At 36.0% G+C, this 18,199-nt stretch overlaps 2 protein-coding genes across 3 annotated transcripts; one reads left to right on the top strand and one right to left on the bottom strand.

Annotated features, from left to right (window-relative positions):
• The first annotated feature begins 542 nt into the window (after positions 1–542).
• LOC140811930 (type I inositol polyphosphate 5-phosphatase 12-like) lies at positions 543–13,324 on the top strand. 2 transcript variants are annotated; one of them, XM_073170060.1, is made up of 12 exons: positions 543–1,302; positions 1,908–2,262; positions 2,841–3,093; positions 3,228–4,035; positions 4,214–4,338; positions 4,485–4,569; positions 5,600–5,765; positions 5,868–5,908; positions 5,995–6,268; positions 6,356–6,479; positions 6,583–6,943; positions 12,822–13,324. In XM_073170060.1, exons 1-12 carry the CDS (start codon positions 778–780, stop codon positions 13,143–13,145), a joined length of 3,441 nt encoding a protein of 1,146 aa, XP_073026161.1. In that variant the 5' UTR covers positions 543–777; the 3' UTR covers positions 13,146–13,324. The 2 variants fall into 2 exon arrangements, with proteins under 2 accessions (XP_073026161.1, XP_073026160.1); XM_073170059.1 differs by having other exon boundaries at positions 5,600–5,908.
• Positions 13,325–13,935: 611 nt separating this feature from the next.
• Positions 13,936–17,412, bottom strand: LOC140811619 (polygalacturonase). The gene is made up of 4 exons (XM_073169617.1): positions 16,932–17,412; positions 15,304–15,593; positions 14,802–15,030; positions 13,936–14,284 (listed from the first exon to the last, which is right to left on the bottom strand). The coding sequence occupies exons 1-4, from the start codon at positions 17,373–17,375 to the stop codon at positions 14,060–14,062; spliced, it is 1,188 nt and encodes a 395-aa protein (XP_073025718.1). The 5' UTR covers positions 17,376–17,412; the 3' UTR covers positions 13,936–14,059.
• Positions 17,413–18,199: the final 787 nt, after the last annotated feature.

Genomic DNA, 18,199 nt, shown 5'->3' with positions numbered 1-18,199 from the left:
CCCGAGGAACAACGCTAGTTTTCCGCACTGGTCTTATGTTTATGATTTATGGTTTTTAGGATTATATTAAATATATTTTTACGACTTTTATTATGATTTTGAGTGGTTTTTGAGAGGTTGTAAGTTTTAGCAATTTTGCTAAGTTAGGGTATGCAATCGATTGACGTTTTTATGTTTTGAACTATTTTCTTTGGATTTTTAAATATAGTTGGTTGGTTATTTTTAAAATGATGTCAAAAATATTTTATACATGTTTATATGTGTTCGGCCGATTCATGTGAGGAAAAAAAAATCTAGTATTTTTTAAGAAAACGAGTAGTAAATGTTTCACTATATCTACCATGAAAGTAATAATTTGAAACAAAAAATTATTTTTTAATGAATCAAAACGAATATGATCCAACTAATTATATATATATATATATAATTATAAAAAATTAGTTATATATATAATTATAAAAAAAATTAGTTATATATATATAATTATAAAAAAATTAGCGCAAAATAATCTAATATCTCCTAATCTAATGTTATTTGGCGACTTTGCCAGCCACTTTGGCACACCCTGGAAAACGATTGTTGTCCGTACATTACCAGAATCTTTCTCCGGTTTCCTCTCGGACTGCCACCCCACAAACTCTCCGCATTTTGACTTTTTCCCTTCTCCCCTGCATTCACTCCCGCTCCCACATTTTCCTTGATCCCAATACCAACAACATTGATGATTGAATTTTTGCCAAGGAGAAAATCACCCCCAGCGCAAGCCCATCTCCGGAAATGGACGAACGTCTAGAGGAAGATGATAAGACGGCGTTGGAGGAGTTGTCTCTGGCGCCGCCGCACCGAAAAGCCCACTCGTACAGCCACCAGCTGAGAACAAACACCGGAACCCACAAGCACCGCCACCACCAGGTCCGCAAGCATAGCCTCGATGAGAATCAGATTATGATAAACCATGTCACCAGTAAGAACAACGTGTATAATGACGGCGACGTTAATTCTTCTGATGAAGATGATTTTTTTCCGTATTCCACCGGTAGTGGGAATTCTGGTGGTGGTGGAGTCGGGTCTGTGAGCGAGCGTCACGTAGATTATATTGGTTTGAGCCAGAGGATTGAAGGAATCGCGTTGAGAGATGGTGGCGCGTGTGATGAAGGCCAGAGGCTGCCACAGCAGCCGCTGCCAGAGTTTGTGGGGAGTGGTGGTGACGTGGGAGTATTCAAGGCGCCTACCAGGGCGGCTGTGCACCCTTCCCGGCCAACATGTTTGGAACTCAGGCCACACCCCTTGAGAGAAACTCAGGTAGGATTCTTTCATTTTTTTTCCATTTTTCAATTTTAAAGTCTTGAAATGTTCTCGAAAGAACAAAGCAAGAGGGAAGTAGAAATTTGTAATATTTTTCGTTCTATGTATTGATTTCCTTGACTGCATCCCTTCGGAAAAGTATGCACAGTGCTATTCCAAACTCGATGGATATAATACACGCAGTGATGGTGTGAATCCATAAGTGTTTCTTATGGTAAGTTAGGATTTATCTTCATAAAAGTCCTCATAGAGAATTTTTGTCTCCACTTAAGAATCATGGGATCCTTTTTCTTGTTCAAATGATTTAAATATTCCGTATCCTGTCAGAAATCTAGTTTCAAAGCTACTATACCTATCAAATTTTTGAAGAAGCATAGAAAGTTGAAACCTTGACACTAGATTTAGCATATATGAAGCCTCATGAAATTTGAGAATTATAACTTCAATGTAACAATATAACTTCACAAGAAAAAAACATGTACAAATGGTTTTTGATTTGTGTTAATTTATTGTTGAAGTTCTGTATGGACCGACGTCGTGTCAATATTTGAGGAATCATGTGTGGTGTAGTAAACCCTTGAAAAGTGGTTGATGTCTTGCAGGTTGGAAAGTTTTTAAGAACAATTGCTTGTACAGAAACACAATTATGGGCTGGGCAAGAATCAGGCATCAGAGTATGGTACTATTCTGATGCATATAAGCCTGGAATCGGGACAGGGGGGAGGGCACGGAGAGGGGATGAGGACGCTGCTCCATTTTATGAATCGGCAAATACATCGCCGGCAATATGCTTGATGGTTGATCATGGGAGTAAGTTGGTTTGGAGTGGGCATAAAGATGGTAAAATTAGATCTTGGAAAATGGAACAGAATTTCTCAGACGAGACAGCTTTCAAAGAAGGTCTATCTTGGCAGGCACATCGAGGACCTGTTCTCTCCATGGTGATTTCTTCTTATGGTAAAATCCTATCTCTAGCAAAATGTTTTCTAAATTCGCATTAAACAATGATGGTTATTGTATCATTTAGTGCATGGGAAATGGTATCTTTTAATCGTTTGTAAAAAAGTGTTTGGTTGGAGAAGCCAAAGAACCAAATGCACTTTTTTCTTAAAAATAATATTGTTTTGTTACGAAAGCAATTTTAAAAAATCACTTATTTAAGTGCTTTTTCAGAAGCAGATTTTTTTGTTTTTGGGCTTTATTTCTTTTTAAAATGAAAACAAAAGCACTCTTTGCATTTATCCAAAGGTTGAAACCATTATGCCCTTTTTAAGAAAAATACTTTAAGAGTTGGACTTAGTTTAGTGCTTTTTTAAGTTACTGTTTTTGTATCCAAACTCGCCCTTGCGAACTTAAGTTCCTTATATGCTTAATTTGTTTGCAAAATTCCTTGTGCTGACTTATTGCTTCATGCAGAACTTGAAATTAGTTTGAAACGTTATTTCTTTTTGAATCTTGTCATAATGTTTAATTTGTTAATCTTTATCAATCTTGACATGTCCTTGGTTGTTAACTTATTTTCTTTTTGGTTCCAGGTGATATATGGTCGGGATCTGAAGGTGGTGTTATAAAGTTCTGGCCATGGAAAGCCATAGAAAAATCTCTCTCTTTAACTTTAGAGGAAAGACATATGGCCGCGTTGTTGGTCGAAAGATCATTCATTGACCTCAGAAGTCAAGTCACAGTGAATGGTGTATGTAATATATCTTCCTCAGATGTGAAGTGCTTGTTATCTGACTATGTCAGAGCTAAAGTCTGGGCTGCTGGATCCTTATCTTTCTCCCTATGGTATATTCAATTCCGAAAAGGAATTTCTTTGTTATGTCTGACTTGTGGAATCTCCACATTATTGGACAAATTTTATATTTCCATTTATGTTCAGCAAATTGTTATTCATACGATAATTGTTTGGTGAATCGTAGGGATGCTCGGACAAGAGAACTTCTGAAAGTATTTAACATAGAGGGTCAAATTGAGAATCGTGCCGACTTGTCATCAACCCAAGACCAATCAGTCGAAGATGAGATGAATGTTAAGTTTGTCTCCAAGTCTAAAAAGGAGAAATCCCAAGGGTTTTTGCAGCGCTCTCGTAATGCTATAATGGGTGCTGCAGATGCAGTTCGCCGTGTTGCAACAAAAGGAGCCGGGGCTTTTGCTGACGAAAATAAAAAAACAGAAGCAATAGTTCTTACAGCTGATGGAATGATTTGGACTGGATGTTCAAATGGCTTGTTGATCCAGTGGGACGGAAATGGCAATCGTTTACAAGATTTCACTCATCATCCTTGTGGTGTTCTGTGCTTTTGCACTCACGGGGGAAGAATATGGGCTGGCTATGTAAGTGGCATGGTCCAGTTACTGGATCTTGAAGGAAATTTAATCGCCAGTTGGGTTGCACATAATGGGCCAGTTATAAAATTAGTAACAGGAAATGGTCATGTTTATAGCTTGGCAACTCACGGGGGTATACGTGGATGGAACATCTCATCTCCAGCGCAGATTGATAACATTTTACGTCCAGAATTAGCTGCAAGAGAAGAATTGTATACAAGACTTGAGAATGTTAGGATTCTAGTTGGCACGTGGAATGTCGGCCAAGGAAGAGCCTCTCATGATGCTCTTATGTCATGGTTAGGTTCAGCAGTTTCTGATGTTGGTATTGTAGTTGTTGGGCTGCAAGAAGTGGAAATGGGTGCAGGTTTCCTTGCAATGTCAGCGGCAAAAGAAACTGTAAGTAGTTAATGGGTTTCTTTTTATGTATATACATTTACAATGTCTAGATCTCGAGGAGAAGCAAACAATTAAAGCTTGAATATCTTGCTTGGAAAATGTTATATACATTAAATCATCATAGATTTTTCTTATGAATTATATTTTTCACTTACTCTAATTACTATTTATATTTTAGGTAGGACTTGAAGGCAGTTCAATTGGGCAATGGTGGCAAGACCACATTGGAAAGGCTTTAGATGAAGGGTCAACATTTGAACGCGTAGGGTCTAGGCAGTTGGCTGGCTTGCTTATAGCAATCTGGTACAATTTTATCTTGTGCATTATTGAGCTCTTACATTGTATTGTTTGTGCCAAAAAACACTTGCCGATCTTCTAAAGAAAGGATTTTTTAAAAAATTGATAATATTATAGAGCGTAATTTTGATCTGTACTGGTTTCATTCTAAGGGTGAGAAAAACGCTCAGAACTCATGTTGGGGACCTGGATGTTGCAGCAGTAGCATGTGGATTAGGCCGCGCAATTGGTAACAAGGTACTGTATCTTTTACTCTGTCAACTTTTCAATATGATCACAAGTAGAACTCAAAATATTTTTGTGGTTAAATTGCATTGATATTCTCCTCTCCATAGACCCTAAGATTTCTTCTAGATGCAGAAATGTCATTTTATGTCTCAGCAACTGCAACAATAGTTTGATCCCACTTGAATTTGATATTTACACCCCTTCCTATTTGTCAAATGTATTAATACTATCAGATTAATCAAAAGTTGAAAAAAAAGTAAGTAAAAATCAGGTTATTCTCATAAATTAAAATATTGAAATATGAAATGCAAGTCATATAGATAACATTTTTAAAACATAAAGCTATTTCAGTAATTCAATTAGCAGATAGAAGGTATATGTGAAGTTGGCATTGTTAACTATCCACTCTGAAATGTTTTTGTTGCAACCACAAAATATGCTAATATATCAACTATAATTGACTAAAATAAAGATGAATGTAAGCTGTAATATGATGGCATAAATTGAAAATAAGGTTACAAGAGGTAATCCTCTGTACAAGGGAATTCAACTCCCCCCATAGCCAAAGCTTTTCCCTAGCACAAGCTACTCTCAAAACTTGAACAAATTAACCGAATGAGTTCTAATCTCCTTCCCCAGTACATTTTATTTATCACTCCCCCATTTCTACTTTCTAGATTCTTCCAAGAATCAAATTTGGCTCAATATTCTTGAAGCCCATAATAATATTCAAGTACACGACAGTTTTCATCTACTTATTAATTTAATTACATAGATAAAAGTCCCCAAAGCTTCTCAGAAAAAATCATATTGCTTTCATATGTTCGGATAATAATGTTTATGGAATCAATTGTAAGATCTAATTCCTTGTTAATAATTAAATAAAATAATCTTATTTTTATGAACTGTATTGGTGACGTACCAAAGAGATGAAAAATATCTAAGCTGCTCATACATAGTATATCGTATAGAAATACATAGATATTTTGTCGATGTGTTTGATATATTGATGGTATATGTGGCTAAATCTGACATGCAGGGAGGTGTTGGTTTAAGGTTGAGAGTATTTGATAGGATCATATGTTTTGCAAATTGTCACTTTGCTGCACATTTGGAAGCAGTTAATCGTCGTAATGCTGATTTTGATCATATATTTCGAACAATGACTTTCACTCGGTCTTCAAACCTCCTAAACAATGCTGCTGGTATGCCGCGAATCCTGTTTTTGTCTTGCTGTATTGTCTTCTCTACATATTTATTCTGGCTGCTTTATTCTTTTGGCTTGCCATGGATTGCCTCTGTTGCAGCTGGTGTCTCATCTGCTGCTCAAATGCTTCGTGGTCCTAACGTACGCACATAAGATTATTTAGTGAATATATTTTTGTTTCCCAATTGTATTCTTTTATTTATTATTATTTTTAATGATAACAATAGGTCGCAACAGTTAATCCTGATGAGGGAAAGGGAAAGCCCGATCTTGCTGAAGCTGACATGTTCATATTTTGTGGTGATTTTAACTATCGCCTTTTTGGAATATCTTACGATGAAGCAAGAGACTTTGTTTCCCAAAGAAGCTTTGATTGGCTGCGAGAGAAAGATCAGTTGCGAGCTGAAATGAAAGCTGGTAGAGTCTTTCAAGGAATGCATGAGGCACTTATCAGATTTCCTCCAACTTACAAGTTTGAAAGAGGAAAATCTGGTTTAGGAGGTATATACATTTCAAAGAATTATGTCTCTTTTACAGCCAGTTTTGATGAATTTTGCTACTAATTTACGTGCTTAATCTGATTCACAGGCTATGATTCGGGTGAGAAAAAAAGAATCCCAGCTTGGTGTGATAGAATTCTATATAGAGATAGCAGGGTTGCTTCAGGACAAGAATGCAGTTTAGAATGTCCTGTCGTTGCTTCCATACTGTTGTGGGTTACATGGATTTAATTATTACCTTCTTCTTCTTATTTATTTATTTATTTATTTATATATTTGTTAAACTTTGTCTATTTCTTGATCTTTTTCGAAAAGGTACGATGCTCGTATGGACGTGACTGAGAGTGATCATAAACCTGTACGATGCAAGTTGAATGTGGACATTGCTCATGTTAATAGATCAATAAGGAGACAGGAATTCGGAAAAATACTCGAATCCAACGAAGCAATCAGATCTAGCCTTGAAGCACAGCGGTTTGTTCCAGAAACAGCTGTCAGCACCAACCAAATCGTGCTGCAGAACCAAGACACATTCAATCTGAAAATCACCAATAAAAGTGGTGAAGACACTGTAGTTTTTCATATCATCTGTGAAGGTCAATCCAGCATCAGAGAAGATGAGGTCCAGTCAGATTTCCGCCCAAGAGCTTCCTATGGTTTACCACTCTGGCTCGAGGTAAACTCTTAAATTTTCTACAAATTAATATATTTTTATCAAAATAGGATTTTGTCTCACCTACATAAAATCTGTGGGTAATTACTTGTGAGGTTGGCAAAGGTCAATAGTGACGGCAATAAATGCATTGATTTACTGGGCATATGATTGTCAAAATAAGCCGCAAGAAAATTCAGAAGAAAATAACGCGTTTTTATACGCGTCTTCCCACGTACAAGATGCTCTATAAATAGTGTTTCTCCTTTCACTCTGAAATCATCCTTTTTTTAAGTGTTCCCTCTTGAGGGTTTAGTTCTATAATATTTTTGAGGTGATTTGTTATCCTGTATTAAGATAGTGTGTTTTCTCTATGGAAACACAGTGAGTGTGTTGTACACCATAAAATATTATAATAGAATTCTTTTCATTTTGCCCGTGATTTTACCCTAATAATTTTTAAAGGATTTCCACGTAAATCTCGGTGTCTAATTTATTCTTTATTTTCATATTTATTATCTCAAATTACCGCACGTGAGACCAAGTATCAGAGTCTTGGCTTAAATTTCTTAAAATTCTAAGTATGTTCTGTGGTTCCAGCCTAGACTGATCTTCCATATTAGAAAAGTTTTTTTTTGAGATTTTTTTATTAAGGCGGGATTATTTTGTCGAGTCTAATAAATTGTTGTAGACATAATGCGGGCATGTACGAGATAACAAAGTTCAATGGAAGCAATTTTATGCTATGAAAAAGAAAGATACAATCAATTTTAAGAAATGAGAATTGTTTGGCGCCTATTGGAGATAGACCATTGGAAATTACAGACGATGGAAAGTGGAATGAGATGAATGACAATGTTTTTGTCAATTTACACATGGCTATAGCAGACTAAGTATTGTCAAGTATCTTTGAGATAAAAATGGCAAAAGTTATCTGGGATACTCTGACAAAGATGTACCAGGTCCGGTCGCTACACAACATGATTTTCCCGAAGAAAAAGGTTTTATACTCTTCATATGGCGGAATCCTTATCGATGACCGACCATATCAAAACACTAAATATTTTATTTGTCTAACTCACTTCTATGTGACATAAAATAGAGGAAAATGAACTTGCCGAACTTTTACTTCAATGTTTACCAGATTCATATGATCAACTTATCATCAACATTACCAAAAATATTCTTATAGGCTTTCTAAAATTCGACGATGTCTTAATCGCGGTTTTCAGAGAAGAAATCCGGCACAAGAATAAAGAAGATAGGTTGGTAACTTCGAAGCAGACATGGGCTTAGCCGATGATAAGAGAAATATTTATGGACCGTAACTCCAGTGGGAGCCAAAGACGAGGTAGAACACAGTTGAGTAGTAAGAAGAAAAATATTTACTGTTTTAAATATGACGGTAAAGGGCACTTCAAGAAAGAGTGTACGAGTATCGACAAGAGTTCTCAAGGAAATGTGGCCAGTGCTTTAGACGGTGGTGAAATATTATCAGCGAAGCAACAACAGTTGCAGAAGGCAGACATAAATTTTGTGACACATGGATTATGTATTCAAAAGCGACGTGGCACATGACGTCTCAGAGAGAATGATTTGATCATTATGAACCAGTCTCAGGAGGATCTGTATTAATGAGAAATGATCCTGCCATGTAAATCACTGGGGTTGGTATTATCAAAATAAAAATGTTTGATGGCACTATTCGCACCCTACAGGAGGTACGACATGTGAAGGGACTGATGAAAAATCTTGTCCTTAGGGCAATTTGATGACATTGGGTGCAAAACTCGTATCGAGAACGAGATCATGAAAATTGTGAAGGGTGCGCTTGTGGTTATGAAGGTGAAAATGGTTGCTACAAATCTGTATGTAATTTTGGGATAAATACAAAAAGAGTTGAAACTAGCTGTTGCATCAATTGGTTTAGGAGAGAAATAACAGTATTATGTCATAGAAAGCTCGAACATATATCAGAACAAGAGAATTCTCTCAAAACGGAAGCTGCTGCGAGGACTTACAAAAGTGTCACTGCCCTTTTATGAGCATTGTGTTACTAGTAAACAATACAGATTAAAGTTTGGTACTTTTATTCCCAGAAGCAAAATTTTATTGCAGCTGATTCATTCGTATGTGTGGCAAGCCCAGTTGTATCCCTCATTGATGATTTCTATAGGAGATGTAGTACGGTGTATTCAATCAAGAAGAAATCAGATGTTTTCCAGATCTTCAAAGAATTCAGAGCGCAGGTTGAACTTAATTCAGAAAATAAAATCAAGTGTTTGATGACTGAAAATGGAGGAGAATATACCAGTGACGAGTTTGATGCATTTTGTCAACATGAAGGCATCAAAAACAATACACGACGGCTTACACACCTTAACAGAATGGAGTGGCGGAACGGATGAACAAAACCTTGTCAAGGTTGTAAATGGCGGGAGGCGGCGGCGGGGCGGTCGGTGACCGCCTACCGCCTCGGCCGCCTAGGCAGTGCCCAGGCGGTGCCTAGGCGGTTGAAATTTTTTAAGTAATTTTTTATAGATAATCATGCAATATAATCATTTTTATGTAAAATGTGCAATTAAATAATGTTTAAGCACAAAATATAATATCATCTAGATAATGTTCCAACTCCGGTTGTTTATCTTTTTCTGCCATTAATCTTCAACAATAAATCAATAATAAAATAATAAATTAATAATAGTAAAAAAATTGATTTTTGAAATCACAAAATCTGAAATCTTATAAAAAAAGTATGATAAATAATAAATATGCAATGCTTAACCTAAAATCTAAATATTCTGACTTCCGGCGGCGGCGGCGAGCGGCGGGAAGTGGCAGATTGTGTGTGGACTGTGGTGGTTGAGAGTTGAGAGTTGAGAGATGAAGTGAAAATAAAAAATAAAATAAAGAAAGAGGTGTGTTAGGGTTTTAATATTTAAAACTAGTTGACTTTGACTTGGTTTTAAAATTGTTGACTAAGTTTTAAAAATTGTTGACTAGGTTTTTTAAAATTGTTAACTACTGCCTCGCCCGCCTGCTGGCCGCCTCGCCCGCCTCGACCGCCTGCTCGCCGCCTCGACCGCCTGATGGCCGCCTCGACCGCCTGATGGCCGCCTCGACCCGCCTACTCGCCGCCTCAACCCGCCTCGACACCCTCGACCCGCCTCGACAGCCGCCTCATGCATAGGCGGTGCGGTCGAGGGCCGCCTACCGCCTAGGCACCGCCTAGGCGGCCGCCTCGACCGCCATTTAGAACACTGAACCTTGTTGGACAGAACAAGAGCTATGTTGAGTAATGCGGGTCTAGACAAGTCATTTTGGGCGGAAGCAGTCAAAATTAGTTGTTATATTATCAATCGTTCTCCTTCAATGTCGATTGATCTGAAGACTCCGATGGAGATGTGGACCGGGAAACCGACAGATTATTCTCATTTGCATATGTTTGGAAGTCATGTGTACGTTCTGTATAATGAGCAAGAAAGATCAAAGTTAGATTCAAAATCCAGAAAATTTATCTTCTTCGGATATGTTGATGGAAATAAGGGGTATCTCTTGTGGGATCCTACTGTTCACAAGCTTATCATCAGCAGAGATGTTATCTTCGAGGAAGATAAAGTAAAGAGAGATAAAGATATACTGAATTCAGAAACTATTATATTTCAGGTGGACAATAAGACGGACGAATGTCAAATTTCTTGTGAAGCAGTACCAGAGCACGAAGAACAAGAACATGTTGAGTCTGAACCTTGTGGATGCTAGCAATGCATGAAGAATTGGAGGCATTAGACAAGAATAAAACTTGGGATCTTGTTACACTACCACGAGGGAAGAAAGTCATTGGTAACATATGGGTTTACAAGATCAAGCGTGATGGCAATAACCAAGTGGAGCGGTATCGTGCTAGATTTATGGTAAAAGTGTATGCTCAGAAAGAAGACATTGACTTCAATGAAATATTTTTTCCTGCAGTTCGGCTTACAACAGTCAGAGTAGTGTTGGCATTGTGTGCGGTGTTTGACCTACATCTAGAAAAACTAGATATGAAAATGACATTTCTTGATGGAGATCTTGAAGAAGAAATTTATATGCTCTAGCCAGAATGTTTTGCGGAAAAAAGAAAAGAGAACTTGGTTTGCAGATAGAACAAATCTCTGTACGGTCTCAAACAGGCACCGAGGTGTTGGTACAAGAGATTTGATTCCTATATCACGAGTCTTGGATACAACAAACTGAGTGCAGACCCTTGTACATATTTCAAGAGGTCTGTGATAATTGTATCATTTTGCTGTCGTAAGTGGAAGACATGTTGGGAGCAGCCCCAACAAAGATCGAGTCCAAAGATTAAAGTCACAGTTGGCTACAGAATTTGATATGAAGGACTTGAGACCAGCAAACAAGATTTTAGGGATGTAAGTTCACCAAGATAGAAGTAACAAAAAGATTTAGCTTTCTCAGAAAAATTATTTGAAGAAAATCTCGCAACGCTTCAACATGCAAGATAGTAAATCAATTTCGACCCCTCTTCTTTTTAACTTCAAGTTATCCTCCGAGATGTGTCCTAGTAGTGAAGTAGAGAAGATGAAGATGTCTCGAGTATCATATGCATTAGCAATGGAAGTTTGATGTTCGCTATGATCTGTACAAGACCGGACATTGCTCAAGCAGTGGGAGCTGTTAGTCGGTATATGATGAATCCTGGACGATAGCATTGGGGCATGGTTAAGAGGATCCTTAGATACATTAAGCGTACCTCAAATGTTGCATTATGTTATGGAGGATCATATTTTACACTCAGGGGCTATGTCTATTCAGATTATGCAGGTGATCCTGATAAGAGGAAATCTACTACTGGTTATGTGTTTACGCTTGCAGAGGGAGCAGTAAGCTGAGTTTCAAAATTGCAAACAGTTGTGACGTTTTCTACAACGAAGGCAGAATATATGGTAGCTACTCAAGCTTGCAAGGAGGCAATATAGATTAAAAAGTTATTGGAGGAAATCGGGTACAAACAACATAATGTTCCTTTGTTTTGTCACAGTCAGAGTGCCTTGCACACTGCAAGGAATCCAGCTTTTCATTCCAGGACTAAACACATTGGAGTTCGATTTCATTTTGTTCGGGAAGTAGTAGAAGAAGGAAGTGTCGATGTGCAAAAGATCTATAAAGATAACATAAGCTGATTTTCTGACCAAGCAAGTGAACATTGAAAGGTTTGAGTGGTGTAGATCCTCAAGCGGCCTAGCGGAAATATAAGCAGCAGGTAGTGACAAGATTGAAAGGATGTGTGGAGATGTGTTTGATTTTCAATCAAATCTTCAAGTGGGAGAAATGACGACAATTAATTATGAGATTGGCAAAGGTCAACAATGACGACAATAAATGAATTCATTTAGTGGGCATATGATTGTCAAAATAAGCCACATGAAAACTCAGACGGAAATAACGCGTTTTTATACGCGTCTTCACACGGACAAAAGGCTTTATAAATTGAGCTACTACCCTCATTCTGAAATCATTCATTTTTCGATTTTTCTCGCATCTGATAGCATTTTAATACTTAGTTCTATAATACTTGTGAGTTTTGTTCTCCTGTATTAAGAGAATGTGTATTCTCTTTGGAAATATAGCGAGTGTGTTGTACACCATAAAACATTATATTGGAATTCTTTTCAGCTTGCCCGTGGTTTTTATCCTATTGATTTTTAAGTGTTTTTCACGTAAATCTCGGTGTCCAATTTATTCTTTATTTTCATATGTATTATATCAAATTACCACACGTGGGACCAACAAAATCTCGGATCCTATTTGACATCAGTCTAAATATATCAATCTTTTGGAAATTTTCACAAATAAGCTCATGTTGTTACCATTCCCTTTGTCTTTGTACATAATTATTTAGGTGATACCTGGAGCTGGAATGATAAAGCCGGATCAAGTAGTGGAGATATCGATACATCACGAAGAATTCCACACGTTGGAAGAGTTTGTCGACGGCATCCCACAGAGCTGGTGGTCTGAAGACACCAGAGACAAGGAAGTGATTTTGTTGATAAACATAAGAGGCAGCTGTTCAACTGATACAAAAATGCATCGAGTGCATGTACGGCATTGCTTCTCTGGAAATTCAGTTCATCCGGATAAAAAGTCTAATGCTTCCTCAAGACATGGACCAAGTTCCAACCAAAAAATCACTCCTAAACATGCTGAGAATGGGTACCCATAGGTGTAGATTTTTAGATAGTTTTGGTCTTCATTTTCCTTTTTACCACAAAGTACATAGTTATTCATTGCGTACATAGTTATTCATTGCCATCTTTTGCTAACGATTGATAGTCATATAGAAAAAAATTCAATACCTTTGTGTGCATCTTTTTTATATGATATGCTAAAGCCTTCGATTGATTTTGTGAAAACTAGGACAATAAGTTCTTTTAATGCGTTGGTATGAAAATTAAACTAGCCAATGATTGTTTCAAATGTCATTTGCCAGTTTAAGGGAAATATTTTTGGCATTTTATCTGATAACTTGTCGAATTTTGATTTCCGTATGCTAACATGGATTTTTTTACGGTTTTGGTCGTCTTTGGATGGAGCTGCATAATTGGCACGGCAGAAACGTAACTAGAAATTTTTAATATGGTGGACAAAATTTATTGCATATATGTTAAAGCAATTTGTAAAACATTATCTTAAATTAAGAGACAAAAATGAAAATTTTTAAAACTATACAGTAAAAAAAAAAAAAAGAATCTTATTTTTAAGTCAAGACATGAAAATTTCAATTAAGTCATATGATTAAAAAAATAATCGACATGGAAATTGAAATATATTATTGCAACAGTGCTTCTCCAAAAATTCAAATCTAGTCTTGTGACTTTGCAATTGAAATTCGTAAGATATAGTACTTGAAATATATTCGTGGATAATTTGGGTAGGTACTGAGATTAATTCGATTATTTTGAATAATTTTCAAATAAATTTTATATGATTCTAAATGGCAGTAATTCGTTTTAAATAGTTTATAAGTAGTAAGTTCAACAAAACCAACTCCTAGTATAAAATCCAAAGATACACATTCCTTCACAGGACGGTATTAATATTTTACATCGGAGAAACATCCCTCGTATGATATCTTATTTACAGACAATTTTCGGGTAAAATAACACCGAGGACGGTACTACCACCAATGTTGTTGCAAGATGATTGTGCCTTGGTTGTGTTCAAATAAGTGAGTTTTATGTCTTGTAATCTGATGGCAGTGCATGGATTGGTAGGGCTACAATCAAATATCATGGCTACTTGTGTTGCTGATGTTCCTTGGATGTTTTCATACGTGACTTGCTCTATTTTAATTCCAGAACTCTGACACAATTCAAAAATTCACATTAATCAGTTAGAAGAACGAACAATAATATGATATAATAAGATCATTATTTCACATTCCAACTTGTTTAATCTATCTATCAGTATATATGTCTGACATTTTCAGTATCTTGATTTTGTTACAACTGAGTCACGAACTTAATATGTCGTCCGAACGTAATATAAAAGCTTAATGTTATAACGTTCGATTGTTTTTTTTCGAAATGTTAGGTGAAAGACAACTGTATTTGGACGACTCACATGTCAAAATATATTTGATGATTAAGTTTCTAAAATATTATTATTTTAAAAGTTGGAAACATCATGTAATGTATGTACTACACATCAAATATAATAAAGGGATAAAATTTTTTTTTTTTTTGAGTGATAAAAAGTTAAGTGTAGACATTAATGAAAATCTAGAAGAATATTAAAAAAAAAATTATGTGAAGCAATAATATTGATAAACATTTTATAAAAAGAAAAATAAAAATAATTTGTTGAATTTGAAGCATACCTGCCCAGGGCAGTCATAGTTGTGAGGGCAGTAATTCTGGTCAATAATAATTGGGTTCTCGACATTCTGCATAAAGATATTTTGATAAGTGACGTTTCTGACAAATCCAGTACTGGGCCTAGCCCAAGTCTTAATCCGAAGCCCATTATCTGATCCATTGACCACTGAATTTGTAACTGTTATATTTTGAACACCTTCCTCCTCAAATTTTCGGCCCAAACTTCCAATACTGGAAAACAAATCATAATAATTATTATTAATACACATTCTTCCTCATATATGAGATAATTACACCTATCCATGATTTTTATTCTATTAATAAAAAAACTCAATTATATTTGTATTTTTCTTACATTAAAAAATACTATCAGTCAAGCTCAAAAACTTATTCATCAACGTTATCGATGCCAAAATCTGTAACAAGTCATGATTCTACAAGTTAATTGGTTGGTTTGGCTCGACTCGACAATTACCTGAAACCGTTTCATATGAAATGAATTACCTAATTCCATGTCCGGGACCACATCGTATCTGGTCGATCCACAAGTTCGAGGAGCCCGGCCCGATCGATATACAGTCATCGCCGGTCGATATATTGGTGTTTCTGATGGTAACATTAGTCGAGGACTGGACATGGATGCCGTCAGTGTTGGGGCTCCATTCTGGCGCAGTAATACTCAGATCACTGACGCTTACATCGTTGCAGCTATTGATCACCACGTGAGTCAGTTGGCTATTGATCGAGGTTAGGCCTTGGAGTTGAGCATCGTTGACCCAATTCAATGTTATTGTCTGAAAAGTCAACCTCTACGTATTTAGAGTTTTAAGAGCTACAATTAGGGATGAGCAAAATATTGGTCAAACCGAAAAACCGAAAAAATTTAGAAATTCGGTTCGGTTTAATCGGCTTAATCGGGTTATTCGGTTTAGAAATTCGGTTTAATCGGTTTATTCGGTTCGATTCGGTTTTCTTGGGAAAAAAATCGGCTAGACCGATAAAACCGAATATATATACATATATATATATATATAATATATATGTTGGGTCTCAAATTTGGATAGGATGCATTTTTATTTCTACTGGGCTTTTTACATGATGGAAAGTTGGAAACCCAATTCTATTGAAATAAACCCAACTATTGGCTCCGTTTTCTTAATTGATCAAACTTAGGCTAGGTGAATTGATTATCTCTGTATATTTGAATAATGTATTAAATTCAGTTGTAGTTTTGTGTAAATATGTTTAAAAAGTTTATTTAATAAAAAAATCGGTTATTTCGGTCGAAAACCGAAATAACCGAATTTTTATCGGTTCGGTTTTCTCGGTTTTCCTTTCAAAATTCGGTCGGTTCGGTTTTCCAAAAAAAAATCGGTCGGTTCGATTTTCCAAAAGTTCGGTTCGATCGATTCGGTTCTGACCGATTGCACACCCCTAGCTACAATAGCCGTAGAGTCAACTTGCTTTGGATACTACAAACTGCCAAAGGAAGATACCATTCCCGCATATAAAAACATTGTAATTAATATTTATTTTTGTGCGGTATTGAATCATGAGATAATTTTATAAAATATGAGTGAAAGTATATTTTATAAAAAAAAAAAATTACTCGATATATTAAATTGTGGATGCAATTTTAAAAACACACTGTTGTTTTTATGGAAAAAGGGAAAATATAGAATTGTAAGTGAACTTTGGAATTTAGTTTTAATCACTTTGCGTTATAAATTATAATATAAAATATAAAGTATGTAAGTGCATACATATAAAACCGTCCCCAAAAAAAAAAAAATCCATAATTGTATATAAAAAACGCAATTAAAAAACCTCTGATAAATAATTCAATAAAAAGTGTGAATATTTCTATTAAATTTTAAAAATTTCAATAACTTTTTTAAAATGAGTCAAATCTTACTTAGGGAAAACAATAATATGTTTTGTAATAATCAACCACGATCCCAAACTAATGGCGGATGGGGCAAAAATTTAATAAACCATGTTTATAATTTTTGAGATGACACGAAAATATGATATTAATCCAAATTAGAAAATCTTGAAAATTTTCACATTAAAATTCGTCACATATAATAATAATAATAATAATAATAATAATAATAAACAGACAAATTTACCCTTGCTCCAACCGTACAATTCTGACCTGAGATCCTGCATGCCCAAAAACCATCACCCTTAGCATCAAGAACTCCTCCAAGGATCGAAAGCCGATCGACCTTAACAAACAAAATCCAGGAACTCGAATTTCCTAAGTCTTGATAATCATTCGGAGCCACAAGAGTCCCGTCAATGCGAACCATTGTCGTATTCTTACATGGACCTCGAAACTCGACTGCTTTGATCAGATAAAGCCCTTGAGGCACGTACATCGTGGACATGCTCTTATCGCCGCATGCCAATGCCCAAGCGCTATGGAATGGTCCAGTTGAATCGGTCGTCCCACCCGGTATGGCACCAAAGTCCATCACATTGTAAGTTGATGAACCTTGTCCATTACAAATTTGGAAAGGTAATAGGATGCAACAAAGGAACAAAATGCAAGACACCAAGCTGGAAACCATTGTTTTTTTCCTTCAAAATTTCATTCTAGTTCTGGACAAAAATATTGTGAAGAAATAAGAGTCAACCATATATTTACGTTGCACGAGAATTATATATATTCAACGGTTATTTCAGTTTTCAGTTATAGCCTAATACTTCAGGTTCATAATTCAGTACCCTATATACCATATATTTGACTTGTAGCATATAAAATACAGTAAAGTAGCTATAAAAATAAGGCATGCTAACAACATTTCAACTCTAGTGTAGCTCGACTTTCTATAAATAATATAGGAATGTGTTGAAAATTATAAGTTTTAGAGTTTGACAAACTGATCAGTAACCGAACTGAAGACCAGAATTGAACATTAACTGAACTGAAAGCACGTAACTGATATCAGAACTGAAGAAGACTTATCAGAATGAAATGGACCAAGTAGAACTGAAGTAAATAAACTAAAGTTCTCAAAAATATTAATAAGTTTCAAAACTGATGATTTGAAGATTGACAAACTGACGGATACAGAATTGAAGAGCAGAACTGAATGTAAAGTGATATAAAATAATTGAAATATTCAAATTGAATCTAACAGAGCGTTCAAACTGAAAGGACGTTAGTTAGAACTGATTATCGAGTATAGACCAGCTGAACTGATCATGCGATCAGTTTGCCTCCTCATCAGTTAGCCACGTCATCAATCACAAGTTTGAATCTCAACGGACAAACTGACATTCCTTACCTGAACAGATCAATCTGCGCACAACAGTCTGATACATCGTACCATTGTCAGAAAAGGATGTCTACACATGGACTAAAAGACGATTCAACGGATATTATTCATTA

Source organism: Primulina eburnea, chromosome 14 (assembly GCF_022965805.1).
Source record: "Primulina eburnea isolate SZY01 chromosome 14, ASM2296580v1, whole genome shotgun sequence".
Taxonomy (NCBI): domain Eukaryota; kingdom Viridiplantae; phylum Streptophyta; class Magnoliopsida; order Lamiales; family Gesneriaceae; genus Primulina; species Primulina eburnea.
Note: the sequence above shows the minus strand (reverse complement) of the source record. Positions and strands in the feature narration are given on the sequence as shown.